Here is a 17,652-nt window from a genome sequence, read left to right as displayed (position 1 = left end):
CACACACACACACAAACAGGCCATAGAAGGAACTGGCGGTGGTGGTGGTGGTGGTGGCGGTGGTGGTTGTGTGCTGTCAAATGGGAAGTGAGCCATAGCTGAGCCTCCAGCAGGTTTTCAGAGGCAGTAAATCGCAAGGGAGGAGACTGCTGGCTCTCCTCCAGTAGAACAGCTGGTGGGTTTAAACTGCCTGCCTTTGGAATTGCAGTGCAGCCTCTTACATCAGGCCACCAGAGGTCCCTGGTGAAAGAAACACATCTCCTCCCACCCACCCCCCGCCCCAGGATATGGAAAGAACCCTGGGAGGTGATAGGAATCAGCTGGGTCCAAAGAAGAATGAAGGAAACAAGTGCCATAAAAGCAAGCACAGCAAGCAGGCACGGGCTGGTTTCAATCACAAGACTAAATGCTGTCATGGAAACAGAGGAGGAAAGCAGAAGACCCAAACTCTACAGTCACCAGGAGACTAAGATACCGTGGCCTTTGAACACACCACTGCTCCCCAGCTGGAGGACAAACTAACGGACCACCCCCTTCTGAGGTTTCAAAGTATGACCCTTCCCTGACATTTAAAAATACTCTTTAAAATGGTAACAACCTCCTGTAAACTTTTGTTAAAAATCACAGTAATTTTTTTTTTAAAAAAGGGCAATGACCAAAATAGCTGTGTAGAGGTGTATGTGTATGTTTAACGAGCCCTGGTAGCACAGTGTATAATGTATCAGGCTTCTAACTGAAAGGATGGTAGTTCAAATTCACCAGTTGCTCCAAGGGAAAAACATGGAGACACCCTCACTTGTAAAACACAGCCTTGGACATCTGATGGAGGGTCACTGAACACATCACAACAGTGGTTTTGGTTTGTTCTATGTGTATAGGTATATATACACATACACACGTGAACGTATACATATGTCACTGTACATACACACAGTCACAAATATTTTAAAAATCACATGAAGTAGTTCTGAATATTCTCAGACATAACCAAACACAAGAGACTGCCTTTCTGGGTTTGAGGCATAGAACCAGCTGGTGACATATCTCACTCAACTGGTGTAATTCATCAAGATAGTTTCTACATCCTAGGTGGGGTCATAAAGCTTATGAATGGCCACCTACGACAGAACTTTCCTCTCTATTGAGACAGGAGAAAGAAGGAAACAAGATTCCAAGAATCTTGTCTGAGAGATAAACCACCTATGAACCACAGCCTTATCTATGGATTCTGAGAGCATGGGAATGGGGTGATTTCCAACAATCACTATCCGCTGGGTATTCTAATCAAGGCCGAGAGAGATGGCAGAACCTAATAGGATGGGAGAGAAATGTGCAATAGAATCTCGTATTTTGTAAAGATAGTATAAAAAACCAAAATCTAGGGAGCTCTGGTGGCCTAGTGGCAAGAAACTGTACTACAAGCCCAGAGGTGCGCGGTTCAAATTCACCAGAAGCTCTGCATGAGAAGGAGGGGCAATCTTCTCCTGTACCAGTCAGATCCAATTTGATGGTTGTTGTTGTTATGTGCCGTCGAGTCCTTAGCGACTCATAGCGACCCTTTGTACAACAGCCCTAAACCCTGCTCTATCCTGTGCCAATTGCATTGCCTCTGACACACCCATCCCAATTACCCCAGTCACTGAATCAATCCACCTCATAGAGTGTCTTCCCCTCCTGCGCAGTCCCTCTACCCTACCCAGCATGATGTCCCTCTCTAAGGACCTCTCTCTCCTTACAACATGTCCAAAGTATGTCAGACGAAGGCCCAGAATCCTTGCCTCCAAGGAGCAGCCTGGTTTAACCCTCTCTAGGATGAATCTGTTTATTTCCTTGGCAGTCCATGGAACATCCAATACTCTTCTCCAGCACCACAGCTCAAAGGCGTCAATTCTCCTTCTATTCTCCCTAGTCATTGTCCAACTCTCTGACGCATAACAAGTGACTGCAAAGACCATGGCCTGTATCAGGCGCACCTTAGTCTCCAGAGAGACACCGTTGCTCTTGAGTACTTTAGAGAGGTCCCTAATAGCAGACTTTCCCATCACAATACATTTTTTTTTATTTCCTGGCTGCTGGTGCCAAGAGTGTTGACCGTGGAGCCGAGCAAACTGAAGCTGTGAACAATCTCACTCTCTTTGCCATCCATCCTGATGCTACCGATTGATCCAGTGGTGACAATCTTTGTCTTCTTGACACTGAGCCTCAGTCCACACTGAAGGCTGCAGTCCTTGACCCTCTGCAGTAAGTGCATGAGGTCCTTCTCAGTTTCAGCGAGCAGGGTTGTATCATACACACACACAAAAATAATAAAAAACAACAATAACAAAAGAACCCAAAATCCGAACCACCTGAGCCACAGGACTCCTGAGACTCCTGTTAGGGTCTATCGCGTCCGATATGATTCATAATGACTATGAACAACAGATCTGAACCCTGTTCTATCCTATACTATCCTCACATTTACTGACACACCAGAGCCCAATACAACAGTCACTGGCTCAATCCACTTAGTTAAGGGTCTTCCTCCCCTTTGTCATCCCTTCAGATCCCTCTCCAAGGAATAGCCCCTCTTGGCAACATGCCTAAAGTACGTGAGGTGAAACCTCATCCTCCTTGCCCTCAAAGAGCACTCCCACTGCACTCTGAGACTACTACCTTGACATAATCTTTAAACCTTGAGCCAAAACTAAAACTAATCCGAGATCACCTTATAAATAAACAACAGATCGGCTCACAAAACTGTACTGCTCTTAAGTACTGTGTTCCTTTTAAAAAAAATTATTAAAAATTACCCATATGAGACCAAAACCCCTTTATCTAGATGAGACCAAACGGTCAACAGTTAAAACAATGAGAATGTTCATATAGCAAAGAAAGTAAAAAAAGTCACTAATAGTTTATATAAAACCTACTGAATGGAGGACTCATTTGCAGTGTAAACTTTTACCAAAATTAACAAAATTTTTCATACAATCAAGTCTAAAAAGTTGGTGACGTGCACACAGTGCTCAGTGGCCCCAGGGTGAGAACTCCAAGGACCTTGGTCTCCAGCTTCTCTGACTCTGCTCCCACGCCCTCTATTGGATCCTGTGTGGAACCTCAGCATTCTAGGACTTCACAGTAAGGCCAGGGTTAGCACCATCTCACAGCAGTCTGCACCACACAATGCAACTCTATCTTCTGATTTTTTACATACATTTTGGGAGTGAGTAAGGAGACAGTTCTGAGTCAGCTACCTCACCGACCCATGTTCTTCCCATTAACAAACCCTTGCAAAGGACAGAACTTCTGCCAACAGAGCTGACTACTGAGTTCCTAACTCATCAGAGGGAGATTTCATGACAGGCCAGACTTAAACGATGCCTTCTAATCTGCTGTGTCTTGAAGGCTTCAAATCTAAGACTCAAAACACTGTGGAAAATACTTCTCTCCATAATAGATCGTTATCAAGGAGCTCTGGTGGCCTCGTGGCCAGAAGCTGCACTGCAATCATGATAGTATGCAGTTTGAAGCCAGCTCCACAGGAGGATGGGAAATCTCCTCATGGGCCATTAACTGCCTCTGAAAACCTGCCGGACAGTCAGCTAAGGGTCGGTTCTGACCTTCAGTACACAACAACAATGAACAGTTAGATGAGGTGGCTCACTTGCTTCTGAACTGCACTTTCAAGCAGAACCCCCTTTTTCTTTTTCAAACACAATTATTACACAGAATTAATAAAATTGGCAAGACGTCCTTTCCTTTCTTTACATTAAAATCCTTAACTGCATAACCTACATGAAGAAAGTCCTTCAAGCAAAGGACCCAGGGCCAACAAAGTGTGTAGTTAATGAACGAAGCAGAACCTCCGACTTACAAGTCGCCCTCGCCTACGGGATGGAATCAGGCTGCACTTTCCTATCCTCAGCCCCATTCTCCAAAGTCCTCTCTTCAGGGAACTACAAGCACCAGTTGGGGAAAAGACAACAGACCCGACTCCAATATAGAAAACCAGCCATGGAACTTCGCAGCAAACTGTTCTTAAGTGGTGTGAACAACGTCCTAATCATGCCCACTAAGGTCGTTTTCTCAGGTGAGTACACTGTGACTCCTTTTCTTTCTTAAGGAAAAAGAAGTAAGGACAGTGACAGAGCAGTAGCCCTTCCACAGGGAGGTGGCCAGCCTGAGAGGGTCCATTCAGTGGTCCCGAGTTGGGCCACCCCGCTTGGCCCTACCAGCAGACACTACCCCACAGCCGCCCCACAGCCACCCCAAGGCCCAGGAGCTCTCACTAACCTGTTCATCCCAGGAAGGTTACCCCAGAAATAGCGGGCCCTGTGTGCAGCTGACACTTCTTTGGCATCAATCATCACAGGGTTGGACTACAAAACAGGAGGCAGAGTAGAAGATGAGAGGAGAATATTAAGAGGGCCAGACAATTCTGCTCTGACTTGGAGCCCCGGAGTCTCTAAGGTTCTTAGTTCCTCAGGAAACCACACCCTGGGACAGCCTGAACCGGTGAGCGAAAAGCCAGCACTCAGGCTGCCTCCACTCCACGTGCACTGAACAGGACACGCTAGACCAGCAAAACTTGCTGTGGTGATGGAAATGGTCCATGTGCCCTGCTTGATTCAGCAGCCACCAGCCCATTACCCACATACATGTGCGTAACGCATGCTTGAAACGTAGCTGTGGTGATGAGGAACTAAAATTTCCATGTAAATATCCTCATGTGGCTTACGGATACTACAGTAAATTGAAAGTTTTTTAAAAAGACCACTCCTGTGAGTGCAGATGTATTCACCGAATGCCTAGATGATAAACTAGACACACGTCTCCTTACATTTAACGTCAGCAATACCAGCATGAGATGTCACCAACTCCTAAGACTCGGGAGCGAGGGCTTGAGTTCCCACCCAAGAATGTCACTAGCAAGAAAAGTGCACTGGCTAAGAGCGAGGTGGGAGCCACACCATGGGGTAAAAACTGAGATTCACCAAGTTGCCATCTCAGGCTCCATAATGCATCTGTGCTGGTGCAGGGGATAAAGATCTGCAGATGTAACAGGGGAGAGACAGACTATCCCACCTCCCAGGATAATCTCACATAGCACTCTCAGCCCTAAAAGTCTGGCAACCATCCTAATCAATAAGTTGGGTCCTTTTACCTCCAAGGTCTATACCCACACTCACACCTCAAGAGACCACTGGGACTCTCTGGGGTGGGCACCTAACACGACTTCCTCTCTGGGAAGCCCTGAGCTTCCCAAATGGGCCCCTTGCAAAGCAGAAGTCTCAGGTCCCCAGCTCCACGATGCAGCCGAGACAGGGATAAAGCAGCAGTCCACAGTAGAAGTCATTAGTGAGCTGACCAAACCAAGGGTGCTGGCTATACCTCGAGAAATCGCGAGATGTCCCGCTTGTCACTAACGCCCATGGCCACCACATTCTCAAAGAGCCAGAAGAAGGGGCGGTCATCTCCCTCCTTGGGCCGCGCATCATGCAGGAGGCGGTAGAACTCAAAGAAGAGCCGGCCAGTGCCCTCTGAGAGGTCAGAAGAGAAAGCCATGAGCTGGGGCTGTCTGCACAGACGGGGGTGGCTCGGGCACGGGGTGGGTGAGGGAGGACAGGGACATCGGGAGCAGCTGGCCCAGGGCAGGAATACCCAAGTGGGAACCTTACGTGCGGAAGCACCAGCCCAGACAGGGAGGGGGTGAGGACAGCACCTACCGTAGAGTCCCTTGCGGGCAGGGTTGACGATGGAGAGATCATTGCAGGGACTGCCCCCAATCACCAGATCGAATGGGCCCCACTCCTGGATCTGGGAGGATAAAGGTAATGTGATGGGCCTGCTGTCCAGGGACAGAGGCAGAAAGGAAGAGAGAAATAATCTGTGAATGATCAGTGAAGATGGCAAAACAGCACACAGTCAGGAGTCAGGAAAGCTGGCTGTTCCTAAGCTCATGCTGCCCTGACTGTGCAGCCCTGGGCTCATGTGAGGTTCTCTGGGCTGTTTCCTAAACTCTAAAGGGAAGGGACTAAACTGCATATGTCTCTAAGACCAGCAGAACCCACTGTGCTCTTAGCAGGACCCCCTCTCAGCGAGAAAGAGGCCCACTGCACCCTAAGTCACCATGTGGTCTGAGAACATTAGACAGGTGCCTGGGTGTAACACCCTCCAAACCCTCTCTGGATTCCAGAGGGCTGGTGGTTCCACAGGAGACCCAGAGAACTAGAAATGCAGAGTCACATCACATTCAGGAAACACTGCCAGAGCCCCCGACATGGAGCAGGATGACATGATTTCCTAAGTTCAGAGCTCTGAAAATGTAAGAACTTCCCTCTAGCATGAAGCAGTCTATTAGAAGGGGACCTTGCACAAGCCTGGGGCTAGCTCCTCAATTCCCATTTTCAAGCTGCCTGTTACCTTCGAGATAAAAATGGAAGGTCGGGATGAAGAACGGGAAGGCGGAAAGGGTGAGGTGGGTATTAACAGCAGATGAGCAAATGAGCCGGGGACTAGTGCTGTGCCGGGCGCTAGGGGCGGTGGTGGGACGGGTCCCACAGCACTGACATACATGCTTCTGGGTGACGCTGCGGACGTCGCCGACGTACATGATCTTCCCCTGGTGCCGCACCATGCCCACCGTGATGGAGTCCTCGCACACCTCCGAGGCAATGTAGCGGTCCACCTGGATGCCCAAGTCCTTCAGCACCAGAAGCCCTATGCCACCAGCAGAGAATGCTGTTACTCAGGGTTGCCACTGGGCACACTGGCCTCAGCAGCCTAGTCCTGGGCCAGCCAGCCAAATGGGCCTCCATTGCGCCCACACCCTATGCTAACTGGCTGCCTCAATGACTCTCTGCCTCAAGCGGGACTATTAATAACACGCACAGAGGCTGTTTCATAGCTAGTCTGGCCTCTCTGGAGGGCAGCCAGGACAGACTGACTAGTCAGTACAGGTGATTTCAGGACCCAGGGAGAAGAGCAGATGACTTATTTGGTGGCCTTTTCTTTGGTATCCCAACATCCTACACCTCAGGTTCTCCTCCCTTCTACCCCTGTGCTACCCATCCCTCAATATTCAACATAAACCCTAAAGGGTTCCTCTCTGCCGCACCCCCACCCTCCCGGACTCATCGCCTCCATAGATCCACAGCACTGGAGAACTCTCTCCACCTCATTAGAGCTGCCTGCCTTCATAAATCAGCCCTTCTCTTGGGCTGCAACGCTCTAAAGGGTAGAGTAGGGAGTCCCATTCATTGCACTTCCTCCCGTGAGAGCTGCAATGACTGACGTCCCAGACCTCTGCATAAATGCTTGTTCAACTGAGGCGGGAAAACAATGTGAACAGACCCTGAGAATAAAAGAGAATCAAGGCGCATTGGGCCCATTTCTACTGTTCCCAAGACACTTCCTTAACCCCAAGTAGGTTTCTCAGCCTCCTGGGCAGGAGGGTGACATATCTGACAACGTGTCAAGCTCCTATCTAGTCTGGGCAATAAAAGCTATAAAAGCTAAAATTCCCGTCTAGGTTTCTATCATGTTGGCAGCACAAAGTTGAGAAAAGGCAAACGTCTGGCCTGGCACACCATCTGGACCTTGGCCTCTGGCTAAGGTCTCTCTCTGGTGAGAGGAAGGTGAGTTTCTCCCTTCTTAAAAACTGACGCCTCTAGTAGAGGCCAAGGCATGAGAAAACAGGAGCCCTCAGGCTGGAGCAGAATAGTGGCACGAAGATACGTCAGTACAACCTTTCAGGACAGCTTTCTGGCAGTGCCAAAACAAAAACAAATCACAGGAAAAACAAGTGTCTAAGGATTCTTCCTAAGGAAGCAGTGGCTTAAGCATATAAAGATGCATGGATAAAGATGCTTACCCCAGCATTGTTTATAATAGTAAACACAATACCGCACAACCTATCAGGGGTTAGAGTTACTATTAACTGCCATCAAGCTGATTCTGACTCGTGGCAACCCATGTATGCAGAGTTTAACTGCTCCACTGAGTTTTCAGAAGCAGACAGCCAGTCTGTCCTAAGAGGTGCCTCTGCGTGGGCTTGAACTGCCAACCTTTTGGCTTACGGTTGAGTGCAAACTCTGTCACTCAGAGACAAATACACACACACAAGTCACGGTGCTTTCACTCAAAAGAACCCTACACTTCTCAGACAAAATTAGTCAAACATTTGAAAAGGCATGTTATAAAAATTAAGGCATTTACTAAAAAAGCCATTATAATAAATGAAAAGGCAAGTCACAGAATAAGCACCTCCTCGCTGTTTAGCTGCCTTTTCATGTATTCATGGGTATATGTTCTATACACACCCCACACCACATGCACACAGATTAAAGGGCATCAAAATATTATTATCAGAATAACAGGTAAGAGTCAAACAATATTCTTTGGTTTTGTCGTTTGCTTTACGGTGAAAACCTGAGAGGTGTCATACCTACGCTGCCCTGCCATACGTCTTTTCACTAATCACTGAGTCAGTCAGTGGTGCGCTCTGCATAGGGACCTTCAGAGAATCCTCAATTAACATCTAACAATTCCACTGACTCTGCTGTACGTCTCCTCCGTAAGGGCAGCCTATTGCACATGCACATTTATTTCACTCGCTTTTGGCCACATATACTTTCTCTTTAAAAAATGTCCTCTTGAGACTATTAAAAGTTTTAGGATTTGGGTGTGGGGTTGTTTTTTTTTGGTCTAGCATCACTCTCTCTCTCACACACACACACACACACACACACACACACACACACACACTCCCTTAACAACCAAAACACACACTCTCTCTCTCTCTCTCTCCCTCCCTCCCTCCCTCTCTCTCTCTCTCTATCTCCTAACAACCAAAACCCAGCAGGAGGATGCTGGGGACTTTCTGAGCTGGCCTCACCCGCACCTGTAGCAATTCCGTCAAAAAGGGACAGCACCCGGATGGGCTTCCTCTTCTCAGCTGGGACAGGTGGGTAAACCTTTGGAGGGTCCTAAGTAGGGACACAAGAGGCCATGTCACTGCTCTGAGGAGCATCCACAGAGCCACACGCTACACACTGCCCCTTGAGACTCTGACCCACGCCCTCAGGCTTCTCTGCTGTCCCAACTCACTCCTGCCAGACCCCACAAAGAGTAGACACTCGCTTGGAGCTGCACCTCAGGCCCTGCCTGCCCTCAGGTCTGAATGGCAGAGGAGCAGGAAAGCGCAAACATTGGTCCCAACACTTACAAATTCCTGGTCGTGGTTGTTGGCGAAGAACATCTGGAGTCGAGAGGGCCAGTCGTCCCGTCGCCGCAGCAACCCATAGGTGCCCTTGTGCCCACACATGTAGCAGTTCCAGGGGTCTTCTTTAATGGCTGCCTGGGCAGCCCCCGGCCCCACCAAGAGATCCACACACTCCACACAAAAGCACCTGGAAGGAGGTCCACGGAGAGAGAGGAGACTCTTAGCCCCAGGCCAGGGAGGCCACAGTGCAAAACGAGAGGGTTCAGTCCAGAGCAGAGCTGGGGGCCCCGAGCAGAGCAGCCTGAGGCTGGCAGTGAGGGGCCTGGCACCAGCCAAGGGAGGGGGCACAAACCAGGAGGGGAGCCCTCACCTGCAGCAGTTGTTGTTCCCACACATGAGCACCTCACGACCCCCACAGCAGATGGTGCAGTAGGACTGATAGCCGTCGTCATCGTACTGGTACGCACACTCCAGGAAGCAGTTCTGCAAAGGATCAGGAGGCTCACAATACCAGCGCAGGTCCAGGACCAGGCCCAGCCCGAGGAAGGCAGGCTTTCAACCCCAGCCTCTGGGATGCCCACCCTGGGACCCCAACTCAACCTTGGGCACATGACTCCCATCACCGCACCCTGCCAGGATCAGGCTCGAACCACAGACCAGGAAGAGAGCTGCACCCCTCCTTTGTCCCTCCCGGGGCTCTAAGGACACAGCAAGCTAGAATACATACAGCACGTCCCTCCCACCCCTCATACTGTGTGTGTGACCACTGCCTTATTGACCCACATGTGAGGACCAGAATGGGGCTTTAGAAAAGAAGTGAATGTTTCAACGGGAAAATAACAGCACATCAAAACCAGGGAGACCAAGGTTCTCCTTTATTCCAGGACTCCACTTCAAAAGTATACTTTTTAAGTCAACATCACTCCCATGACAGGTGTCACTCCTCCACCAAGCCAGCAGCAGTGACCCAGGACAGGCCGCCAAAGGGACCCTCAACCACAGCCCTGCTGCCTAAGCCCCTACCTTGCAATTTTGGCACATTCCTCCAATGAAAAGAGGGTGTTCCAGGGTGACGTTGAGGCTCCCACAGGAGATGCAGATGTCTGAAAAGCAGAAAGAGCGGAGCAGGGGTCAGCAAAGGCCTAAAGTCAGCGCCAGGAGACCCATGAAAAAGGGACTTGCTGAGAAGCAGCCAAAAGAAGAGGGGGAGGGGCCGGGGAAGATACCCCACAGGCAGACGGCCTCTACTCTCAGCCAGTCATGCTCATTTCTCAGAGCAGCATTGTCAATACCTAGGGACAGGGATAGAAACCCGCCAGCGAGAGCAGGGCTCCAGCTCTGGGCTGACTCTGGAAGCATGTCTGGGTGATCTTACAGTCCTGCTCCTTTACGCTTAACCCCCACTCCCCTCAGCCACGTCCTGGGGAAACACATCTCTCAGCTAAAGGAGATCCAAGACAGCACATCTTTATGAGTACTGGAGGAGAGGTGAAAGGCCAGAAAGGTCAACTTCGGACAAGTTCAATCAACTCCAAGAGGAGCCAATCTTCTGTGACTCGCTAAAGGTGTCCCAAACTCTCATAACCAGCCAGGGCTAAAGACAGGAAAGCAGGAATGTGGCACCAGGAAGACAGGTGCGTGTAGAAGGCCGGAGGGAGAGGGATACACAGGACAGATCTCCAGACACTGAGTGACAGTGTCACCAGGACCCTTGATCCTTATCTTCTAAACTTTCCTGGGTACCCCGCCTACTTGGGCAGGCAGGGTACTATGAATTAAGTTCTGAGCACCAAGTCACTAAGTGCCAGGCCAGTCAGGGCCCAGCTGACTCCTCACCACTCACTCACCCTCGATGTTCCGGCACTTCTGCCTCACCTCGTACACCAGCCGCTCTGCGGGGGGAGGAAAGCCCAGCATCAGAGGAGGCCATGACGGTCAGACCCACTCTCGCGAGTGCTCAACACCCCACGCCACGCTCCACAGTCGGGCCAACTACCTCTTGTGCGTTCATCGATGATCTCCTTGACCTTGGGCTTCTCTGTTGTGCTCTTCCGGGGTTTTTTGGCTGGTGGGGGCGGTGCATAGGCAGCTGCCTCAGGTTCCACCCACATGTCTGTGTAAACTTCTTTATAGGGATTCTTCTCCTCTGCATCCGAAGAGCAGATGATCGGGTCATTGTTCCGGGCTGATAAGGCATCCCAGCTCCCTCTGTCTGTCTACAGTGGGGTAGAGCCTAGCCCCCAGAAAGGAGAGCCCATGCAGTTGCTGCTGAGCCCCCCTAAAAGGATGGGCCCTTGCCCCTGAGGATGACTTCCTCTGCCTGAGCTTGGCTCTGCCTGGCTAGCGGGGCCCCTGCGTTTACCTTCTGGTGGCTCCAGGCCCTTAGGGCCAGAGGGCTGGAAACCCCCAAGGGCCCATTCTATCATCTGTTTGTTCTGCACCTCCACAGCCTTGGCAGTGTCACTCTCGTCACTGTCATGACACGCTGGGAACAGCTTCCCAGCTCGGCTGCTGGCCACCTGGAGGGTAACACATTAGGCAGGGGGTGGGGATCAGAACAGGCAGGAGAGAAGTCATTCAGACTCAAGGCCAGACTCCGAGAGTAGCAAAGGAAGGCCTGGGCAAAAGATGGGAGAAGGCGCAGGGTAGGAGGGGACCATGGAGGAGACCACGGAGGCAATGTAGATGGGTGAGTGTGGCAGGGAGAAAGAGGCACAGACAAAAGGGCCTCTTACACAGAGCCCCTCTGTCCAGGCTCAAGTTCTGCCATATGGTCCATGCTACCTACTGGTCCCCGTCACCTCTACTCCCTCCTCACCTGCAAGACTTCGTAGATGGCTTTGCGGTACATGGGCTGCTTGTTGTAGGTGGCCTGGTGGAATGCACTGCAGAAGGAGCTCAGCGGCATCAGCTTCTCAACACACACCTGGAGGGACAACCCAGGCCCCTTGTTTGCTCCTCCGTCCACACTCACCTCAAGCCTGGCAATTATTAGGGGTTGGGAGCAGCATTAAGACTTAGTCTCTCCCTGTGAGGGAACCCGATGCATTGATAAATAAATCACACTATGATGTAAAACAGGAGTCAGAATAAATGGGGGTGGGGGAGCAGAACTCAAAGGGAAGTAGGAAAGGAACTCTGGGATATGGGTCCCTGGAAGACAAACTGAGTACCCTAGCTCTCAAAGCCATGGAGGCAGTTGCATTATCACTAAGGCTGTCCCATTCACCACCCCAATTTCACAGTCTAAACAAAAGACTCTGGAAATAAAGCCTCTTCCATCACTACGCAACCATCAACGCCATAACTCACCACTGAGAACTTCCCGTCTCCGAACCACATGACCCAGCGGGTGCCTTCGGCTGCTCGGCTTCGGCCAGTCATCCACCAAGACACAATGCGGCCTGGCCACCAGGAGAAGCCCCGCAGTTTTCCCCACACGAGCTCCCCAATGCCAAAGCCCCGGCCATCCTGGAGCCCCAGGAGCAGAAATCATTACATGGTGGTCAGCAGGCCCTGCCACCCTGACCCGGGCCTCCCTCTACCCTATGCCAACCCCAGCCCTGTGCAGATATCTGAGGGTCAAGACATTTGAGCCAAGAGGGAACGCCACTAGAGTGGACCAAGACAAAGTAAAACTGTGGAGATGAAGGGGCTAGAGGTCAAGTGCAAAGGGCAGCCAGGGGTTGGTGGACAAAGGAGTTGGCAGTGGAAGGGCCCATATGGATATGTCGGATATGAAGCAGCAAGTCACTGACCTCATACTCTGGCTCGTCATCAGCTGCTTTGGTGGCATTTTTGTCTCCTGTGTCGGCCCCCACAGGCTCAGGCGTTGTGGCCACAGTGGGCGATGCGGGGTCAGTGGGCTGCTGCACGGCGGGAGGGCTGGCCTCCTCCACCTTCTGAGATTCCCCAGATCCCTGGTTTTCTTCCACAGCATTCATTACTGCAATAACCTTGGCTTTCTTCTCGGCCTGGGGAAGCAAGGAACAAGAGTTACCTTGACCTCTCTAGAAATGAGTGAGACCCCCAGATATGGGGAGGAGGAGACCCTCTTCTCTGTCTACAGAAAGAATAGGGAAAAGCAAAGGATGAGAGTTCACTCTGTGGTCACCAAGTCAACTGACTTCTCCACAGAATATGAGCTAGCTGAAGCTGAGAGGAACTCAAAATCAGTGGCTTTCACTTTAGCCTTCTCTTCTGCCTCTCAGAAAATTGCCCTCTGTGGTCTGATCAGCTGTTCTGTTCCAACTCTGTTCAATTATCAGTCGTATACTTCTGTTTAGGCCTGGGTCCTGTCTGACTTTTCCATTAAAGACTGGATCCTCTCTTCACCACAATTTTCCTAAATAACCAAGCCCTTTTTGCTTTTGGTCCTGGCTTCCAGACAAAAATCCAGGTTTGTAATGTCTGCTAGTCAAACAGAGAGCTCTGGTGGCTTAGTGGATAAAGAGCTGTGCTGCCAACTCAAAGGCAGGCAGATCAAATCCACCAGCTGCTCCATGAGAGAAACTCGCTCGAAGGCCAGCTGTCAGTTCTGATTTAACAGCACATAACCACTGTTAATGTCACTCACAGCACTGGGTTCAAAGTGCTTTTCTCCTTTTTCATCTGCTTCTCCCATGTGCTGATGTAATTCAGGGGTTCTCCCCGATTACATACACTGCACCTTCCGTCCCTCCTAAGAGAACACCTTTTAGATCTACATGCAATTATTTATGAAAGGTGCCCTGGTGACACAACAGTTAAGCATTCTGCTGCTAACTGAAAGGCTGGTGGTTCAAACCCACTCAGCATCTCTTTGGACGCGAGCTGGTAATCTGCTCTCATTAACAGCCTAGAGACCCCTGTGGGGCATTTCCACTTTATACTGGGTCACTGTGACTTGAACCAACGTGATGGCTTCTAACTTCACAAGATGACATCCTCTCTGCCATCCCACTGACAATAATCCAAACCCTAGTTATTGTTCTAATAGGACAGAATTGATCCTTTCGACATATCACACTCCCCTTTTAGGCTGTGATGTGCACTTCCATCCTTCTCAAAAGCTGCTCCATCATCCCACAAAGAATTCTTGACACTTAGCTCTGAGGGCCATCCAACCTCATCCCTCACCCCAGAGATCAACACAGGGCCTGCAAACTGTCAAGACTCTGCTCCTGTTTCCACCACGCCAGATATAGAGATAGAAAATGCCATCTTTACCACCAAGCTCTCCCCAGGAGTGTCAAAGGCATGAATACAAATCCAACCCAGGTCCCTGCAGGATAAAAGGAAATGGGATAGGGCAAAAAAACCCACACAAATCCAAAAGGTTCTATCAGGAAGCACCTTGGCCTTCCACTCAGCTCCCACTGAGAAGCTCCAGCCTCCCTGGGAGAGGCCCTCACTTCATCTAATGAGCAGGACTGCCCAGCAGCTCACAGCCCAGCACTCCCGCCATGCTCGCCTGCCTCGCCTCTGCCCTCATCCTGCACCACAATGAGGTGACAGGCACGGAGGATAAGATCAATACCCTCATTAAAGCAGCCAGGCTAAACGCTGGGCCCTTCTGGCCTGGCTTGTTTGCAGGGCCTGGGTAACAATCAACATAGGGAGCCGCATCGGCAATGGAGAGGCTGGTGCACCAGTCCCAGCAGCAAGAACTGCACCAAGAGGACCCACGTCCCCCATCACTGCTATGCCAGCAGAGGAGAAAGCAGAAGCAAAGAAAGGATCTGAGGCATCCGGTGACGTTGACAGTCATCTCTACAGTCATTTCTGACTAAATCCCTTTTGTAACAAGATTAAAAAAAGAAACCTTTTTAAAAAAAAAATTAAGGAAAAAAGTAAATCAACTTGGAGTACAAGAACTCTAAATAGCACCTCAACATCTATCTATATGCCAGCCTTGGGCTGGCAGCCAGTTAACAGCAGATTTTAGAGCCATCTTTTTTGAGTTTGTACTATCTACGCAGGGAGCTCTGATAATTTATTGTAAGGAGCTGGGCTACCAAGCCACAGGCACATGGTTTGAATCCTCCAGCCGCTCTGCATGAGAAAGATGGGTAGTCTTCAATGTGATTTACAGCCTCTGAAAACTCACTGAGGATCAGTTACAAGTCACTTTTGACTCGAGGGTACACAGCAACCATCAAAATAGGCTGCTGAACAAAAGGATTTGGGTAACATTTTCTCATCTGTTTAAGCTCTCTGGTGTAACTGCACTGCTAACCCAGAAGGTTTAACGTCTCTAGCAGTTCAAACCTACCAGTCACCCTTTGGGAGAAAGGTGAGCCATCTCCTTTGGTACCCTTTATAGCCTCAGAAACCTACAAAGTTCCAATTTTACAGCAAAAAAAAGTTTTGTTTACTTTTTCTTCATTCTAAGAATGCTCTTAAAGCTTTTCAATGGTCCCCCATATTCAAAGGTCCAAAATGAGGAGCCTTTATACTAATATTCAAGAGCCCTGGTGGCACAATGGGTAAATGTTTGGTTTCTAAATAAAAAGTTGCTGAGTACCATAGAGTTGTAATTACCCAGAGCTGACGCTGACTCTCCAGTGTGTTTTCAGAGACAACCACACAGAAGGAGACTGCCCATCCGTCTCCAGCGGAGCAGTTGGTGAACTAGAACCGTGTGCCTTTGTGACTGCAGTGCAGCTTCTTACCACTGGGCCACCAGCTACTTCTGAAGGCACCCTGTTCAAGGCCATCAGCTGCTGTGAGGGAGGAGGATGGGCAATCTCCTCCCATGCAATTAACTGCCCCTGAAAACCTTCAGGAGAGTCAGCTATGAGTTGCTTCCAACTTGATGCTACACAACAACAACTAAATAAAAAAGGTGAAGTGGTTAAAAAAAAAAAGTCTGAATTCTACCAGTTCCTCTATGAACAAAGCAATCTGCTTACATAAAGATTACATACAACCTTGGAAACCCCTACAGGCCAACTGTACTCTGTCCTATAGAGTTGCGATGACTCAGAACTAACTCACTGGCAACAGTTTTGGTTTTTATTATCTTATCCAATTAGCACATCACACAAATTCATTCATTTTATTTGATCAAGTCTTTGCCTCTGAGCTACAGACCAAAGATGTTTCTTGTGGTGATTCCTCAAACACTGAGGATTGAAGGTCTAGCTTTCTCAACTTAAATTCAAAAAATGGATACTGCATCCTTCTGCCTTTGACCCACAAACAGCTGGGAAACTGCGCCCAGTGCTTGGGTGGATGTTAGGGGTGGAAGACGGTGGAGCAACTGCTCTCCCGCCAATGCCCACTCTCACCTGCCAGGACTTATAGCCTGCCTTTCCCTGCATCAATTATCTATCACCTCTTGCCCCATTAGGGAGCTTTGGGAGCCTAGTGGATAAGGAGTTGTGCTGTCAATCCAAAGGCACGTGGTTTGGATCCACCAGTTGCTCTGGAGGACAAAGGTGGGCTATCTCTTCAGTGATTTCCAGCCTCTGAAAACCCAGAGGTCAGCGATGAGTCAGTTCCAACCCGACGGCACATAATGACCACCAACTCCCCCACCAGAAGCTTTGCCAACGCATGGGCCTGACCCTATACAGAGGAGGTTTTCTTCTCCTCTGAGGCTTATCAGTTACAACAGCCAGCACCCCAGCACCAGTCCTATCAATGCCCGCCTGCCTGCCTGTCCCCTTCCTTCCATCAAGCCTCAGACATGAACTGCTAATCCAGATGAGATTGCCTCAGATGACCCAAAGACCATGCCCCCAGGAGTGACCCCTCAGCACAGAGCATGCAGGTGGCAGAAGGCAGGAAGGAGCAGGGCCCTATTAGGGCAAGCCCTGATATGCTTTCCCCGGTAAGTAGCAGTGGGTGGATACCCATCCCTTCCACAGGCTCCCCAGGTCTAGCAGTGGTGCTGGACATAGGGCTTCTTACTCCCCCAGGGCCCTTTTGTCTCTTTTCAACCCCTCCATAGCAAGTTCCTGAAAATTACTCTTCCCCCACAACTTCCCCCAGCTTGTCAGATGCTGCTGCTGATAGCTGTTAAGCATCCTTGGCCCCACTAGGTGCAGAACATGCACCCAGCAAGGCTTGGGCTGCTGGAGGAGGAAGGGGGCCTCAAATGGGCAGAGGAAAGAAGGGGGTGGGGAGCAGCAGGAGGGAAGGGGAAGAAGGGAAAGGCACAGGAGCCCGTGGGGGAGGGGCCTCATTAGAATAGTCTGCCTAGGGCAGTTAGGCGAATGCATCCTTTTACTCCTTTTTCACCCCAGCCCTCCTCCCCAGGAAACAATAGGAGAGAAAGGTTAACTCGGAGCTCTCAGATTTTGGCTAAGGGGTCTCACTTCTAGTTTAGATCACGAAGTCTCAAGTCTTTCACTCTGGACCCATTTCCCAAACCCCAAAGTAAGATTGGCAGGGAGCAGGCAGAGAGTAAACACCATCCCCCACTACAGTGGGCTCTTGGAAGCCACTTCATCTGGAGTTGG

General features: G+C 50.1%; 1 protein-coding gene across 1 annotated transcript in view; it reads right to left on the bottom strand.

Moving 5' to 3' along the window:
- The window catches only part of DNMT3A (DNA (cytosine-5-)-methyltransferase 3 alpha), a 104,384-nt gene that overhangs the window by 8,360 nt on the left and 78,372 nt on the right, over positions 1-17,652 (bottom strand). The window contains exons 6-19 of the mRNA XM_006880619.1: positions 12,964-13,179; positions 12,518-12,676; positions 12,024-12,131; positions 11,568-11,724; positions 11,202-11,351; positions 11,053-11,097; positions 10,229-10,308; positions 9,576-9,688; positions 9,209-9,392; positions 8,885-8,969; positions 6,557-6,702; positions 5,709-5,799; positions 5,374-5,522; positions 4,276-4,361 (exon numbers count right to left, since the gene is read on the bottom strand). Of these exons, the coding sequence (XP_006880681.1) occupies positions 4,276-4,361; positions 5,374-5,522; positions 5,709-5,799; positions 6,557-6,702; positions 8,885-8,969; positions 9,209-9,392; positions 9,576-9,688; positions 10,229-10,308; positions 11,053-11,097; positions 11,202-11,351; positions 11,568-11,724; positions 12,024-12,131; positions 12,518-12,676; positions 12,964-13,179 (1,769 nt within the window). The remainder of the gene's footprint in view (positions 1-4,275; positions 4,362-5,373; positions 5,523-5,708; positions 5,800-6,556; positions 6,703-8,884; positions 8,970-9,208; positions 9,393-9,575; positions 9,689-10,228; positions 10,309-11,052; positions 11,098-11,201; positions 11,352-11,567; positions 11,725-12,023; positions 12,132-12,517; positions 12,677-12,963; positions 13,180-17,652) is intronic.

This window comes from Elephantulus edwardii, unplaced genomic scaffold (genome assembly GCF_000299155.1).
Source record: "Elephantulus edwardii isolate Elephantulus edwardi_28Jun2011 unplaced genomic scaffold, EleEdw1.0 scaffold00009, whole genome shotgun sequence".
Lineage (NCBI taxonomy): Eukaryota > Metazoa > Chordata > Mammalia > Macroscelidea > Macroscelididae > Elephantulus > Elephantulus edwardii.
This window is presented reverse-complemented; position numbering and strand designations above follow the sequence as displayed.